The sequence below is a fragment of the Brachyhypopomus gauderio genome, chromosome 4, assembly GCF_052324685.1.
Source record: "Brachyhypopomus gauderio isolate BG-103 chromosome 4, BGAUD_0.2, whole genome shotgun sequence".
Lineage (NCBI taxonomy): Eukaryota > Metazoa > Chordata > Actinopteri > Gymnotiformes > Hypopomidae > Brachyhypopomus > Brachyhypopomus gauderio.
In genome coordinates, this window is record NC_135214.1 from 29,481,415 (window position 1) to 29,498,196 (window position 16,782).

At 43.1% G+C, this 16,782-nt stretch overlaps 1 protein-coding gene and 1 long non-coding RNA gene across 7 annotated transcripts in view; one reads left to right on the plus strand and one right to left on the minus strand.

Annotated features, from left to right (window-relative positions):
* cacna1fb (calcium channel, voltage-dependent, L type, alpha 1F subunit) overlaps window positions 1-16,782 on the plus strand; it is a 45,620-nt gene that overhangs the window by 20,377 nt on the left and 8,461 nt on the right. For all 4 annotated transcript variants that reach the window (XM_077003650.1, XM_077003651.1, XM_077003652.1 and 1 more), the window contains exons 20-42: window positions 254-308; window positions 453-510; window positions 598-697; window positions 856-985; window positions 2,277-2,336; window positions 2,524-2,630; window positions 8,719-8,806; window positions 10,644-10,751; window positions 10,891-10,943; window positions 11,100-11,246; window positions 11,356-11,557; window positions 11,645-11,803; window positions 12,134-12,244; window positions 12,374-12,457; window positions 12,893-13,021; window positions 13,204-13,269; window positions 13,400-13,491; window positions 13,635-13,794; window positions 13,950-14,077; window positions 14,182-14,278; window positions 14,659-14,761; window positions 16,122-16,223; window positions 16,615-16,742. In XM_077003650.1, coding sequence (XP_076859765.1) covers window positions 254-308; window positions 453-510; window positions 598-697; window positions 856-985; window positions 2,277-2,336; window positions 2,524-2,630; window positions 8,719-8,806; window positions 10,644-10,751; window positions 10,891-10,943; window positions 11,100-11,246; window positions 11,356-11,557; window positions 11,645-11,803; window positions 12,134-12,244; window positions 12,374-12,457; window positions 12,893-13,021; window positions 13,204-13,269; window positions 13,400-13,491; window positions 13,635-13,794; window positions 13,950-14,077; window positions 14,182-14,278; window positions 14,659-14,761; window positions 16,122-16,223; window positions 16,615-16,742 — 2,467 coding nt within the window. The remainder of the gene's footprint in view (window positions 1-253; window positions 309-452; window positions 511-597; window positions 698-855; window positions 986-2,276; window positions 2,337-2,523; window positions 2,631-8,718; window positions 8,807-10,643; window positions 10,752-10,890; window positions 10,944-11,099; window positions 11,247-11,355; window positions 11,558-11,644; window positions 11,804-12,133; window positions 12,245-12,373; window positions 12,458-12,892; window positions 13,022-13,203; window positions 13,270-13,399; window positions 13,492-13,634; window positions 13,795-13,949; window positions 14,078-14,181; window positions 14,279-14,658; window positions 14,762-16,121; window positions 16,224-16,614; window positions 16,743-16,782) is intronic.
* LOC143512883 (uncharacterized) overlaps window positions 1-16,782 on the minus strand; it is a 25,530-nt gene continuing 8,748 nt past the window's right edge. The window contains exons 2-6 of one of the 3 annotated variants that reach the window (XR_013130536.1): window positions 14,089-14,300; window positions 12,848-13,861; window positions 11,140-11,795; window positions 1,156-1,391; window positions 1-971 (exon numbers count right to left, since the gene is read on the minus strand). This is a non-coding gene — a long non-coding RNA (uncharacterized LOC143512883). Of the gene's footprint in view, window positions 972-1,155; window positions 1,392-11,139; window positions 11,796-12,847; window positions 14,301-16,782 lie in introns of all 3 variants that reach the window. The other 2 variants (XR_013130535.1, XR_013130534.1) reach the window with 2 other exon arrangements.

The window sequence follows — 16,782 nt, forward strand, 5'->3', positions numbered from 1 at the left end:
CAAAACATACTTTTTAAAACAAAACAAATTTAGCTAGCTAGTAAAGCTCTAAAAAATTATTCTCGTCAGCTTGACACTTTACAAACTTTAAAACTGGCCATGTGGAAAGCATACACATACTATACATCAAAATAACTAGGGTTAGTATTTAGGAAAGTAAAATATTTCCTTTTCTATTAGAAAAGTGAACCTGTGAATTTCAGTTATATTTATCATACATCTCTCACCTCTGTACCTTTCTCATGCTTTACAGAAGAAAGAAAGAAAGGGAGGAATGTCCAGTTGAAGGAGAGGATGTGGAAGCAAAGGTAAGAACTGGACTCTTGTACTGGTTGAGCGAGGACCCCCGAGGGCGTCCACACTGAGGGCGTCCACACTGAGGGCGTCCACACCGAGGGCGTCCACACTGAGGGCGTCCACACTGAGGTTCTGCCTTTACTCTGCTCGGGCAGGTGGACGTGGACGAGGAGGAGGAGGAGGAGGAGGAGGCCGATGAAGGAGATGAGGAAGGTAAATGGTTGTCCACCGCTGCTTAACCAAATCATGTCTGGGATTCTTAGCTCTCCTTCCTTTTCTACCTTTTCTGCGATCCGACAGGAGGGACCCAGCTGAATGTGGCCGATTTCACTCCACCTAAGGAAAAGGTTCTGCCTATTCCAGAAGGCAGTGCATTCTTCTGCCTCAGCAAGACCAACCCGTAAGCATGACAGATACTCCCACACAAAACACACACTCATACACATGCAATATGAGTACACAGCACAGTTTAGTCACAATGTTTAATCCTTCACCTCTCTCTCTCTCTCTCTCTATCTATCTCCCCTTCCTGCCCTGACTTTGTATCTCTCTACACAGGATAAGAGTAGGCTGTCACGTGGTGATCCATCATCACATCTTCACCAACCTCATCCTGCTCTTCATCATCCTCAGTAGTATATCCCTCGCAGCTGAGGACCCAATCAGAGCACACTCTGCCAGGAACAATGTGAGTCAGCCACACACACACACACACACACACACACACACACACACACACACACACACATACACACACACACACACACACACACACACAATATAGAAGTTATGTCTGAACCATCTTTCCCAGACAGAAATAACACTCAGAATTTTATAAAAAGGTTAATTGATGATCACCATTAACAGATCATAATGGGTCTTGTGCTGTGCTGGGAAAACAACCCAGTGTTGTAGAAGTCTGAACCCAAAGCATTCCCTTCAGACCGGCTCTTAATGACACCATGGCTGTCTTCTTGTTCCCTGTGTTGGAGAGCAGTTAGTGAAGTCCAGCGTAGTGAATGGCCGTAAGGGTTTATGTCCTGTGAGCAGGTGCACACAGCTGCCTCACACAGCCTCTCTGCACCTGGTTTTAGCTAAAAACCTCACAGGAAATGGGAATGAAATGGAGGTTAAATCAAAAAAGTTAAAAAGCATAAAAGCAAAAATATTTAATACAACATCTTTATAAAAGAAATATTCAGACCTTCAGTATCCACATGAAAGTTCAGTGTAACAAAATATACCTCTTAGCATATATACCACAAAATAACAAACAAACAAACAAACAAAACAATAACAAACATGGCGGCTTTGTGTTTTCAGTTAGTCCCTGCCTCATTCAAGAACAATATTGCTGTTCTTCCCAGTATTTCACTGTTTTAAGCTACAGGCAGTGGTGCTTAGCTGTGATGTTTTCTCTGACTGCATATACACTTAACCCTGAAAGAGACAAGGCCCTAAATCCCTCCCACCACACACACACACACACACACACACACACACACACACACACACACACACACAAACCAACACTCCTCCAGACCCCCACCCACACACACACACACACAAACAAGCACTCCTCCAGAGCATCCCCTCCACCCACCCTCCCACACACACACACACACACACACACAAACCAGCACTCCTCCAGAGCATCCCCCCACCCACCCTCCCACACACACACACACACACACACACATACACACACACACACACACACACACACACACACACACACACACACACACACACACACACACACACTCTGCAGCTGTCCTGATGGGCATGTTTGATGCGGCCCTTCTGCCATGTGAGGAAGTGCCATCCCGCACCACACAATCAGCCACGTGTGTTTCCACCAGATGGAGGGCCATGTCGGGCCTTATTTACCGACACCTCACGTCTGCATCTGTCTCTGTTTTGCCCGTTCCTGCGTTCTCCTTCGTCCTCTTTCCATCTGTATCTGTTGCCCCCCCCAGATCCTCGGCTACGCCGATTATGCCTTCACCAGCATATTCACGGTGGAAATCTTGCTTAAGGTAGGCGGGCCTCCTTTGGATCAGACACGTCATGCATTTCTTGGAAACTTGTTCAAGTTAGTGAATATAGATCTGAGTAAACATGAAGGATGCCATCCTGAAATGTAATGACACAAATCCACAGTACTAATGCACATTTATGACAGACTTTCGTAAATGTCTCTGTCTCTCTCTGTTTCTGTCTCAGATGACTGTCCATGGGGCATTCCTGCATAAGGGATCTTTCTGTAGGAACTGGTTTAACCTCTTGGATCTGCTGGTTGTCAGTGTATCTCTGGTTTCATTTTTCCTACAGTGAGTTTATCATAAGTACCACATTCTAAACTTTCTAATTTCAGATGTATTAACATCTATTTTTCTTGTTCTTGCCAAGTAAATTCTAGTGGAGAGATGGGGTGATGGGGCGCCCTCTGGTGGACAAAGAGGCAAAAAGATGATGTAGTCTATATTTTGATGAACCAGTCTAGCCACAGCACTACTGATGGATATTATTTGGCTGGCAGCTGGATTTCAACACAGTGGTAATACTGGCATGGTAGCAGCAAGGCTGAGGGTGTTGAGCTAGTACACGTTTATAATCATATCAGTGTCACTGTTGGGTTGTGGTCTGCCACACAAAATTTCCAAGCAACAATAGTACAGTGTTCAGAAACTGGCTGTTGAAGACAACTATCTTCATCTAGAGGATTGCTAAACCAAACTGTGCATTGCAGTAAATGGGCTATATACTTTTTAGGATTTATTATGTCTGGGACTATGCAAAAACATATTAATGTACTTCACACAATCTAATAATCTAATTTCCATCTGGGTGGGTAAATATATGACCTATGCTAAAAACTAGGGGTGGGCATAGATTAATTTTTTTAATCTAGATTAATCTCACTGAAATCTTGAAATGAATCTAGATTAATCTAGATTATCTAGATCTAGATTAATCTATATTAAAATGGCTCATATGCGTGCTACCCAAGTAATGACTAAAAGTCAGTTTTTGAGATAGGGTTTCTTAATACAGAGGGTGCATTAGACCAGGGGCTCATCTCCTGTTTCCAAAATGCATCAATGACTGCTTGAGGAAGCTGTTCTACTTTGATACTTGAAGAAAAAAAACATGCTCAATAAAATGTAGGCTACTCATGTTCAACGGTTTATTCAGTTAAACATGAATTTGTAAGCCTACATACTGTACATTAAAAGGGGTTGATAACATGTTTATTCAGCTAAACATGATATTTGAAATGTAAGCCAACATTTAGTACATTTAACCTCACGGACGTAATTTGGGGGGGACTTTTTCAAAAGCCGGGTTTGGTCCTGCAGTTATAACGGTTAAAAATAAATATTTAAATAGCGACGAATCTAGCGCTAGGACCATGCAGAAAAAGACCGCTCCGAGCTCCGCTCCGGTAACACTTTACGTTCCTAGAAATGAACCTGGCGACTTCGTGGCCGCATCCATGTAAACACACGAACGATTTGTAATTCACAAGTTTGAAAACTCGTTCTCGCCCCTACTATGCAATTTGGTTAGGAATACAGCCGAGCTAAACTATCAAGTTGAAAGTCATCATAGTTTGCTTACCCATTTTGACCCAGTTCCCAACCCAACTTTAAGAATAGATTAACGGCGATAATTTTTATATCGCCCGATAAGAGTATCAAATTACCTACTAAAAACACAATAAAATCAATACAGAAATTACAAAAGCAAAATAGAATAAACCCTAAAATATGAATTAAACATATAGCCACCCCCAAATACTAACAATAGATCATTAATGTATGACAGAGGACCTAATATAGAACCCTGGGGAATTCCAACAGCACGAGTTGTTAATTATTTTCATAAGAAAAGCAGAATGAATGTACACACACATTGAGGACAACCAGATAAACAGGAATATGTTTCCAAAGCTGTTTCGGACAGAGGTCCTTCATTAGCTGTGCACGCAAAGTGCTTCTGGTTTAATAGGATGAGGAACCAGTATATATATGAAAGTATAGATGTTTAAATCATCGTTCCATGGGGTCTTAAAGTTCCAGTAGCAGCAAGGTTGAGGGTGTTCCAACGATGCCATTTGACTTTGATGGCAATGACAAGTTTCAGTGCAGTGCAGTTATATCATTGAGAAATCCCTCTGATAAGACTTCATTGTAACAGAGTCAATAAAGGAATGTCATTAAGGAATGTTTTAAAGCCACACCTGTTTTCTTCATTAAATTTCAATGATTCACTGAACCAAGATAAACTCTGTTTTACATTATGCTTGCATTGCAAGCTTTTGTTTTTATAAATTTAAATCTCATTTATTTAAGCATTGCTTTTACAATCCGCACAGGCCTGTTCGCTATTTTCCTGGTGATCATATTACACCGTTTAGTTTGTCTTGTTTCATTTTTAAATGACCTAAGTCAGTTTTTGGATATATAGTGCAAAGTTTGTACTTTCCAGTCTTTACTTCTGTACCATCTTTTCTTCAATTTAGCTAATAATGAGATCATTCTCTGACATACACATGAATTATATGTTTACAGTTTTTCCCAGTCGATTCGGTTCATTTGTCAGATCAGAATTGAAATTCTCAAAACAGTTCATTCAGTCTCCACATCTCCTTGTCACTTGTGCACATCATAATTGAATTTCTCCTTGTGTTTAACATTTTCCAAATGCTTTTGTACATATTGCAAATGGACATGGGCAGTTGTCTGTTGTTTTTTACATTATGTGTTGCTTATATCATGTTTATCAAAATGTGTTGTATGGATTGGCTGTTGAATTGTCTTACCCTCCCAAACATTTAGTCTTTAGGTCATCGCCTAGGTCATTATATGCAAAAGTGCTGAACATGTTGTCATAATCTCTAAGGCATCATTTTACATTTATTTAGTTAATTTTTTTGTTACATTTTGGTAATTTATCCTAATTTGATTAAATTGTTTGCAAGTGAACATTCAGTTACAGTAAGAGAGGGAATTGGTGAAGGCTTAGATCAACCAATGGTCTCAACCATAGGTCAGAGGTGCGTCTCATGAACCTTTACTGTAATTGGCAAACATTTATAGACGCTAAACACGGCAGTATCACAAAGTCTCATAATGGAAAGACAAGACCATGTATAGGGTGAACAGTCAATAGGAGAAGTAAGACTGTGGTGTAGAGGGGTAAGACTATATGGTGTAGATGGGTAAGACTGTGTGGTGTAAGGCTGAGGGGACAAAACAGTGAAATACAGTAAGGGCAACAATTGTGGACCATGTTTTACATGTAAGTAATGGTCTCACAATGGCTGAAGCTGGTTGCAGCCGAATATTGGAAGATCAACTGTGTCTTCAATCGTTCAAACATTTCATAATGAAAACATGTATGTAATTCAGAAATGTGCTCTCTGCTGTAATGCTGCACATTGACATACTTTCTGACATGTTACAGTTTTTTTCAGTCGATTCGGTTCATTTTTCAGATCAGAATTGAAATTCTCAAAACAGTTCATTCAGTCTCCACATCTCCTTGTCACTTGTGCACATCATAATTGAATTTCTCCTTGTGTTTACCATTTTCCAAATGCTTTTGTACATAATGCAAATGGACATGGGCAGTTGTCTGTTGTTTTTTACATTATGTGTTGCTTATGTCATGTTTATCAAAATGTGTTGTATGGATTGGCTGTTGAATTGTCTTACCCTCCCAAACATTTAGTCTTTAGGTCATCGCCTAGGTCACATATGTCAAAGTCAAGGCCCGCGGGCCAGATCCGGCCCGCGAATTGATTATCTATGGCCCCCTGGATGATATTTAATTACTATTAGAACCGGCCCGCAGGCCACAGCCACCCGCTGGTGTTTTGCACGCACAAACACTACATTCCCCACAATGCAACGGTAGCCCGCGAAGTCACTGCAGCGCGCACAAGCGGTCAGCGCGGCGAAAATAACGTAATCGCAGTGGCTCAGCTCGTGCGCGAGCGTCTCGCGCGCTGTCGATTCGCGAGGTCGTGCATCTCCCGAATTTTGTACTTTGCGCGCGCCGCGCCTCAGCGCAATGAACAGTCATGTTTGCAGGGTTCATACATCTTTATAAGGTGGAATTAAAGCACTTGTACGTCACTTTCAAGGTTCATTTCAATATTTCCCAGCACGTTAAACTTAATTAAGTTAAATATTTATACATATATTCGAAATGATTCGAAATAATTCGCTTTTTATTCACATTATTTAATGGTTGTTTATTTTCAAAACGCCCAATATTAACGTCTTCACGTTCTCTCATGTTTCGTCCTGTAATTACAAGATACAGGAGAACTGTTCAGTCAGATAGTTATTTGTTGTGAAACGAAGTAGTTACAATTTCAAGCATTTTCAAGTACTTTAGCTTAAATTCCAGCACTTTTCAAACCTTTACTTTATTCATGTTTGCTTGTTGAAAAATATTTTCACTTGAAAATAAGAAAATATTGCTTTATTCATTTAAGCATTAAATAATATACACTGTGTTAGGTCTTGGTTCAATAGGCTATGTGCAATCATTTAAATATGTTTTAATAAACATTGAACCAGTCCGGCCCTCGGCTTGTAGCAAATTTGTTTTTTTGGCCCTCGATGTATTTGACTTTGACATCCCTGGCCTAGGTCATTATATTCAAAAGTGCTGAACATGTCATAATCTTCAAGGCATCATTTTACATTTATTTAGTTAATTTTTTTGTTACATTTTGGTAATTTATCCTAATTTGATTAAATTGTTTAAGTGAACATTCAGTTACAGTAAGAAAGGGAATTGGTGAAGGCTTAGATCAACCAATGGTCTCAACCACAGGTCAGAGGTGCGTCTCATGAACCTTTACTGTAATTGGCAAACATTTATAGATGCTAAACACGGTAGTATCACAAAGTCTCATGATGGAAAGACAAGGCCATGTATAAGGTGAACAGTCAATAGGAGAAGTAAGACTGTGGTGTAGAGGGGTAAGACTACAAGGAGTAGATGGGTAAGACTGTGTGGTGTAAGGCTGAGGGGACAAAACAGTGAAATACAGTAAGGGCAACAACTGTGGACCATGTTTTATATGTAAGTAATGGTCTCACAATGGCTGAAGCTGGTTGCTGGGTGCAGCCGATTATTGGAAGATCAACTGTGTCTTCAATCGTTCAAACATTTTTTTTTTTTTTTTGCATTCTTATACCATATAGGATATCAAGACTAGCTCATAGTGGTAGCAGAGGTTCCATTTTCACACAGCAAGAGGAGGCTGTATGTGCTTAGGTTGTTTTGAATGTGTAGAATAAGTTTCTAATTTTGCAGTTTTTCCTGTCAGTTGTCTGTCTTTTCTGAATTTCAGTCAGTGTTTTTGTCAACAAATTGCAGTGCGAACAATACCGTCAAACAATATTGCTGTACAAATTTGATTCCAGTCCAATTTCTTGCTAACAGTCTCCCTCATACAGTCATGTGTAACTGTGTTCGGTCTAAGTGTGTATGTGTGTACCATGTATTTGATATACCACAGAATGTGCAGCGTTCTTGAAATCAAAAGCTTAGCTAGTTTCCATCAGAATATACAGTCTACAATGACTGTGACTTATAGTTGCACTGACAACATGACTTAGTATTTTGACTGCCTTGTTCATAGGCAATGGCACACAGACTAGATATTCTGATGGCACTGACAAATTGACTGAGCTAAATATTTGATTTTGGGGCAAAAACAAAGAATTTTGAGTGAAGTATCTGCATTTGCAGGTATTTCATTGAGTTTTGCTGTTTGCACTAACTGTTTTGAGAAATGCACTAGTTGTGATGCCAATGTAAAGCATGATGTGAGAAATGAACCAAACCGACTGGGAAAAACTGTATTTGTAAAGATTAAGTCCAAAAAGATTTGTTCATTTTGTTGGACCATTTACTGTATGAGTCAGCTGGAATCTCTTGGCAATGTTCTTTAAGCTTTTCCTTTGTGATTTATCCATGCCATTTAAGCTCAAATCTGCCATAAGGAGCACTGCCTCATATTGTTTAAGAACATTAATTAAATGAAAACTTTGCAGTTAGTGGCCAATAAAGTACCCTTAAAAGTACCTAACACATACCTAAAGTAGCCTAAAGACTTAACATATACCTAACGTAGCTGTTTAGTGCAAACATGATTTATAATGCAGTGATTTCAGTGAAATGTGTAAAGATCTTGACATGCTAAATTGAGAAACTGATGAGTTGTAGCTTTGTAAGTTTGACTTGAATTAAAGGAGCTTCTGTTGCACTGGTACTGTTGTTTTCATCATTCATATGCACAGACTCACGCACTCATCCCTCACTGTCTCTTTGTCTCTCTCTCTCTCTCTCTCTCTCTCCCCCTCCCTTCCTCCCTCCCTCTCTCCCTTCCAGTTCCAGCGCCATCTCTGTGGTCAAGATCCTGAGAGTGTTGCGGGTGCTCAGGCCCCTCCGAGCCATCAACAGAGCGAAGGGACTCAAGGTACCATCCTGCGTACCTCCCCCGTACCACCTCTCATACTGCCCCCACGTAACACCCCCCACCCCCCCCCCCCCCCCCGACCACCGCCCATACCTCCCCCATGTACGGTCCCCATACCGCCCCCACGTACCACCCCGCACCCCCCCCCCCCCCCCCCCCCCACCCAAGTGTACTGCCACACATACAGTGGGGAAAATAAGTATTTAGTCAGTCACCAATTGTGCAAGTTCTCCCACTTAAAAAGATGAGAGAGGCCGGTAATTGACATCATAGGTAGACCTCAACTATGAGAGACAAAATGTGAAAAAAAAATTGAGAAAATAATTTTGTCTGACTTTTAAAGAATTTATTTGCAAATAATGGTGGAAAATAAGTATTTGGTCAATAACAAAAGTTCATCTCAATACTTTGTTGTATATCCTCTGTTGGCAATGACAGAGGTCAAACGTTTTCTGTAAGTCTTCACAAGGTTGGCACACACTGTTGCTGGTATGTTGGCCCATTCCTCAATGCAGATCTCCTCACGTTTCATCTTCATTGCCCTTGCTGATGGAAGGAGGTTTGCCCCCAAAATCTCACAATACATGGCCCCATTCATTCTTTCATGTACACGGACCAGTCGTCCTGGTCCCTTTGCAGAGAAACAGCCCCAAAGCATGATGTTGCCACCCCCATGCTTGACAGTTGGTATGGTGTTCTTTGGATGCAACCAGAGCCGGAGTGGCTAATCGGGAGATTCGGGAGGATTCCCGATGGGCTGGCTCATGTCAATCTCTAGTTTGGGCCGATTGGGAGGGAAAAATAATTTTGGGCCGGATTTGGGCATGAAACTCCCGGGCTGAAAAAGTGTCCCACTCTGGCCCTGGATGCAACTCAGCATTCACTGTCCTCCAAACACGACGAGTGGTGTTTTTACCAAATAGTTCTACTTTGGTTTCATCTGACCATATGACATTCTCCCAATACTCTTCTGGAACATCCAAATGCTCTCTAGCAAACTTCAGACGTGCCTGGCTGAAGCAGGGGGACACGTCTGGCACTGCAAGATCTGAGTCCCTGGTGTCGTAGTGTGTTGCTGATGGTAGCCTTTGTAACGTTGGTCCCAGCTTTCTGCAGGTCATTCACTAGATCCCCCCTTGTGGTTCTGGGATTTTTCCTCACCGTTCTTGTGATCATTTTGACCCCACGGGCTGAGATTTTGCGTGGAGCCCCAGATCGAGGGAGATTAGTAGTGGTCTTGTAGGTCTTCCATTTTCTGATTATTGCTCCCACAGTAGATTTCTTCACACCAAGCTGCTTGCCTATTGCAGATTCAGTCTTCCCAGCCTACAATTCGGTTTCTGGTGTCCTCCGACAGCTCTTTCGTCTTCACCATAGTGGAGTTTGGAGTGTGACTGTTTGAGGTTGTGGGCAGGTGTCTTTTATACTGTTAAATAGGTTAAATCGACTTCAAATAGGTGCCATTAATACAGGTAATGAGTGGGGGGAAGAGGACCCTCTTTAAAAAGAAGTTACAGGTCTGTGACAGCCAGAAATCTTGCTTGTTTGTAGGTGACCAAATACTTATTTTCCACCATTATTTGCAAATAAATTCTTTAAAAGTCAGTCAAAATGATTTTCTCAATTTTTTTTCACATTTTGTCTCTCATAGTTGAGGTCTACCTATGATGTCAATTACAGGCCTCTCTCATCTTTTTAAGTGGGAGAACTTGCACAATTGGTGACTGACTAAATACTTATTTTCCCCACTGTACTATCCTGCGTACAGTGCATGCATGCCCCACGCCGCTCCCCCTGCCTCCCTCCCTTATAACCGCTTCTCTGCCTGTCTGCCCAGCACGTGGTGCAGTGTGTGTTCGTGGCTATCAGGACCATCGGGAACATCATGATCGTCACCGCGCTGCTTCAGTTCATGTTCGCCTGCATTGGCGTTCAGCTCTTTAAGGTGCCGTCTGCTCCCCACGCACGCGGCCCCCTCCCCGCACCCCCACTACTCTATAACCACACCGGCAACGCGCATCACGACGTGCCGCGCTGTTGAGGCACGTGCTGGCCAGAATGAAACGTTATGTTTTGTACTGCAGGGTAAATTTTATCGCTGCACAGATGAGGCAAAACACACGCCGGAACAGTGCAAGTAAGCACTACAGCGGGAACCTGTCTGTGTTCATGTCTTTTAAATGGTAATGATGCATTTATTCAGTGTTGGTGTCATAATGTGTGTGTGTGTGTGTGTGTGTGTGTGTGTGTGTGTGTGTGTGTGTGTGTGTGTGTGTGTGTGTGTGTGATATAGAGGCACATTTGTAGTGTATAAAGACGGCGACGTGACTCACCCAATGGTGCGACAGCGCATCTGGCACAACAGTGATTTTAACTTCGACAACGTCCTGATGGGCATGATGGCGCTCTTTACTGTGTCCACCTTCGAGGGCTGGCCCGCGTACGTCACCTCCCCACACTGATGCGTCCCGGGTCAAAGGTCAACTCTGCACTCAGCCCCTCCCCCCTTGGGTTACAGATGTTGTCTTTTGATCCATGACCTCCGTCAGGCTCCTGTACAAGGCCATCGATGCCAGCGGCGAGAACCACGGCCCCGTCTACAACTACCGCGTGGAGACCTCCATCTTCTTCATCGTGTACATCATCATCATCGCCTTCTTCATGATGAACATCTTCGTGGGCTTCGTCATCATCACCTTCCGCGAACAGGGAGAGGCGGAGTTCAAGAACTGCGAGCTTGACAAGAACCAGGTGGGAGGAGGAATGTGTGAGTTCCCATCATGCCTTAGGGCTCCTTCACTTTCTTCACATGTGATCCCTGTCATTTCTTCTCCACAGAGACAGTGTGTGGAATATGCTCTGAAAGCCCAGCCATTGAAACTATACATCCCCAAGAACCCACTGCAGTATAAGTTCTGGTCCATGATCAACTCCACATGCTTTGAGTACATCATGTTCATGCTGATTCTTCTCAACACAGTTACTTTGGCTGTTCAGGTAAATACACAGTAGGACGTTGAATCAGTTTAGATTCAATATCAATCTGGGATTTAGTACCACTACTAGCTTGAGCTCATTTGCAAATCTGGGCATTGGGAAAAAAAACTATTATCTATGGTAGTAATACAACTTTACATGCTTATAAAAACCATGCCTATGTCATACACACATTCATTCAGGCAGTTTTATTCTACATGTAGAATGTAAGATTTTTTTTGAGACAGACAAATTGAAGTGATTCTTCACCATCTTGAAGGCAGAATGATTGAGTTTTCGGTGTAGGTGTCAGTGCTGTAATGGACGCTGTGCATGTTCCTGTCTCCTCAGCACTACGAGCAGTCCAAACTCTTCAGCTCTGTAATGGACGTTCTCAACATGGTTTTCACTGGTCTCTTCACTGTGGAGATGATCATCAAACTGCTAGCCCTTAGACTCAGGGTTTTCCTCACCTATTCTTATATACATTTACACATGGCTGCTTTTAAGATATGCTAATTCTTATTTATTTGTCTTGGTATGTCATGTTATAACTGAAGCTAGCTCTCTGGCCATTGGTCTTGTCTCCAGCATTATTTCATGGATGCCTGGAATTCCTTTGATGCTCTCATTGTGGTGGGGAGTGTGGTGGACATTGTGGTTACAGAGTTCAGTGTGAGTGTCAAAGGTGTTTTCATTATCAATACAGAAATATAGAAAATCTGTAGTATTGAGACAGAGACACACAACCTGTAAGCATAATTTGAAGTCATGTTTCACAGCAAAACATGATAATTAGGGAACAACTCAAACACAGGGTTTTGGGGGGGTGGGGGACATAAACCCACATGGCACTAGGACCATGGGAGCCATGATGTTAGAGTGGGGAAACCAAGGTTGTGGCATACCCACTGTTATAACATACACGTAATGCAACACAGTAACATAATAACATATTATATTGTAAGAATTCTGAGGAAGATATATTTTGCAATGTGGTAGAAAAACATATAAACTTGGAAATATAAGTGATATTAGGCAATGTAGTCATATAATCTTACTCACGGATAATCTCAATCTGGCCTCTGCACTTCTGAGGATTTTCTACAGAGCTCTGAAGATAGCTCTCGAGTGTCAATCACTTTCTTCCGTCTGTTTCGTGTGATGAGATTGGTTAAGCTGCTCAGCAAGGGGGAGGGTATTCGCACACTCCTCTGGACCTTTGTGAAATCTCTTCAGGTCAGTGGGCACTGAAAAAAACACAGTTAACTAAAGAATACCTTAACATATATCTACATACACCTTAACACATACCTAAAGTGGCGTAAAGACTTAACATGCCTAAAGTGGCTGCTAAGGAATCCTTAACACACAAGAATCGAGAATTCAAATTGGGTTTTTGTCCTCTTTTTGTCCCACAGGCCCTCCCGTACGTAGCGCTGCTTATTGCCATGATCTTTTTCATCTATGCTGTGATTGGCATGCAGGTGGGTGGGGGCGGGGTTTGTGTGAATGAACCAGTACGTGTACCACCGATCCAGCGCCGAACGTCACCCCCACGGCTCAGCGGGCGCTTCAGGGACGTAGTCCTGGCCTGACTGTCCTTTTCTCCAGCAGACGTTCGGGAAGATCGCCATGCATGACCACACACCAATCAACCGCAACAACAACTTCCAGACGTTTCCCCAGGCCGTCCTGCTGCTCTTTAGGTGAGAGGCAGAGAGGAGCCAGCAGGCAACGCAACGGGGGGTTCAGTGCAGACAGAACTGCGCTCAGGTTGGAGATGAGTCTCATTCTCTCCTGGGTGTGTGTGTGTGTGTGTGTGTGTGTGTGTGTGTGTGTGTGTGCATAGGTGTGCTACAGGCGAGGCTTGGCAGGAGATCATGTTGGCCAGTTTGCCTGGGAAGCGCTGTGATCCGGAGTCGGACTTCGAGCCCGGCGAGGAGTTCACCTGCGGCAGCAGCTTTGCCATCTTCTACTTCATCAGCTTCTTCATGCTCTGTGCGTTCCTGGTAAGGCGCTTACTCCATTACTGCCGTGTGAGTTTTGCTCAGACGTAGACAGTGTCACTCTGAGTGTCTGAGGAAATGAAGGGGTCAGCTGGTCAATGAGGTACTTCTCAAGTCATTCACCTTCATTTGCTGTGTCCGTTTAACCCCTTTCCCAGATTATCAATCTCTTTGTTGCTGTCATCATGGATAACTTTGACTACTTGACACGTGATTGGTCAATTCTGGGACCACATCACCTGGACGAGTTCAAAAGGATCTGGTCGGAGTATGATCCTGAAGCCAAGTAAGGCGCACCTTCATGACCCCATGACCTCCATGACCTCCATGACCCTCTTTGCTATCTCTCTCCGCTGCTTCCTCTTCCTTACTCCTGCCTTTGTGGTACAGGGGGCGTATAAAGCACTTGGACGTGGTGGCCCTGCTTAGGAGGATCCAGCCTCCTCTGGGGTTTGGGAAGCTCTGTCCCCACCGTGTGGCCTGCAAGGTACTACACACACGCATGTAGTCTGAACGCGCAGACATGCACACACACACACACACACACACACACACACACACACACACACACACACACACACACACACACACACACACACACACACACAAACACAGATGAACCTGCATATACTGTAAATCTGCTTGGAAACAATCATAGACACAAACACACATTTACACACACTGCATTTACACACAATGCCCACAATTTTAGATTATGGGCATTTACTTTTTTTCCATTTTTCAATGGAATATTTTTCAAAATATACATGAGCATCTCACATATAAGGCACAGATGAATTGCCCATAGTGCTTTATTAAAATGTTTTTTACACTCTTAATTGATCTCTCCCTCATTCCCTCTGACAGAGGCTGGTTGCTATGAACATGCCTCTGAACTTAGATGGCACGGTGACCTTCAACGCAACTCTCTTCGCTCTCGTTAGGACTGCCCTGAAGATCAAAACTGAGGGTTAGCACACAAGCACGCAAACAAAGTTCCCCTGCTCACTCCCACACAACATCTACTATCTTACACCATCCATGAGTCACACCATTCAGCCAGCGATGAGTCGCACCATTGTGCTTTGCACAGAAGGAGCTGCCTGTCCCATTTTGTGTCCTTCTTGTGACCGCATGGTCGAATCGAGCAGAAACAGCTGGTTTAACAAGCATCTGGATCTGTCTGGCAGAAGCTGTGGACGAGCACAAGGTCACATCCATGCTGTTCAAGGCCATGGGCCCGATTTGGTCGTCCTAAACAAAATCTATCCTCATCACGTAGGAATAGGAAACCAAGTCTTGTTAGTTCGCTAACAGTGTCCGAGAGTGCCCAGTGCTTTGTTAGTTCGCTAACAGTGTCCGAGAGTGCCCAGTGCTTTGTTAGTTCGCTAACAGTGTCCGAGAGTGCCCAGTGCTTTGTTAGTTCGCTAACAGTGTCCGAGAGTGCCCAGTGCTTTGTTAGTTCGCTAATAGTGTCCGAGAGTGCCCAGTGCTTTGTTAGTTCGCTAACAGTGTCCGAGAGTGCCCAGTGCTTTGTTAGTTCGCTAACAGTGTCCGAGAGTGCCCAGTGCTTTGTTAGTTTGCTAACAGTGTCCGAGAGTGCCCAGTGCTTTGTTAGTTTGCTAACAGTGTCCGAGAGTGCCCAGTGCTTTGTTAGTTCACTAACAGTGTCCGAGAGTGCCCAGTGCTTTCTCAAAGGAGGCCAGATAGACATGTGGTCCTGCCACTTTTTGCCAAAATTATTATTCATAGATTATTTAAACTACAAAGTAGTCAAAATATGAAAACCAAGTGTATAGACCAGCTAGACCAGGGAAGCTTCCATATGTCCTTTTGTGTGACCTGGTGTCCTGAACAGTTATTGGTAATGCTCACGCTTTGTTTTGTTATGTCTCTTGACATTAAATCCATTAATTACCTTAACAGTCTCTTGAAATATGAAGCATATGCAATTGCTGTGGCTCTAGATGAAAAAGTATTCCGACTTCCATCTCACTGTCAACTCTGCACTTTCTGGCTGCAGCCATGGCTAAATTTCATTCAGTGAATTAATTTGCAGGGTATTAAAAGGCTCGTACATTTTAGCTGATTTCATTAACACAACAAGGTGCAAAAAACTGTAAGTTTATGGTACTGCTGCCACCATCAGGTGAAAGGAAAAATTGAGAACCTCTTCTAATACGCTGTAAGACAGAAGCCACAGGCCAATTAAAATGTGTCTGCGTGCCGCATTTGATCAGGGGGCCACACTTGGGACAGAGCTATTCCAGGGCGTGGTTTCAGAAGATCAGCACGCATAATCGTGCTGCTGTGTGTGCCTTTGTTCCTAGGCCACGCTGAGCAGGAGAATGAGGAGCTGAGGATCATCATCAAGAAGATCTGGAAGCGCATGAAGCCCAGAATCCTGGATGAGGTTATACCGCCCCCTACAGGTGAGAAGGCCCTCTGCGCTTAAGCCAAAAAGAAGCTTAGATGTTCACACTTGCACAATGGTGCTGTAAAGTTATACGCTTGCCTTTGTTTACCTTTTATTAAACTTTTTACATATAAACGTTGTTATATAGATGTTGGTGATATTTTTCCTGATATTGTGACATGCTTGAATTCTTTTGCTATGTTATGTTGTAGTTTATTTTAACTTTTATATTTGTAAAGTGCCTCAGATGTTCTGTCTGTGTGGACTGACACTAACTCTGTGCTGTTTATCTTGAAGGCACAGTGGTGGTCTCAAGTTCTTTTGTGCTCCTGATTCTAGTCCTTTATCACTAATGTTATTCTATCTCTCTCTCTATTTCTGTCTCACTCTCTCACTCTTTTACTCAGAGGAGGAAGTGACTGTGGGTAAGTTCTATGCCACATTCTTAATCCAAGACTACTTCAGGAAGTTCCGGAAAAGGAAAGAGAAGGTGGGTCTGGGAGACCCAGACTCCAGAAACCCATCTGCTCTACAGGTACATGTCTAAGCCAGTTTGAAAGGGTTCTGCCCTGAAA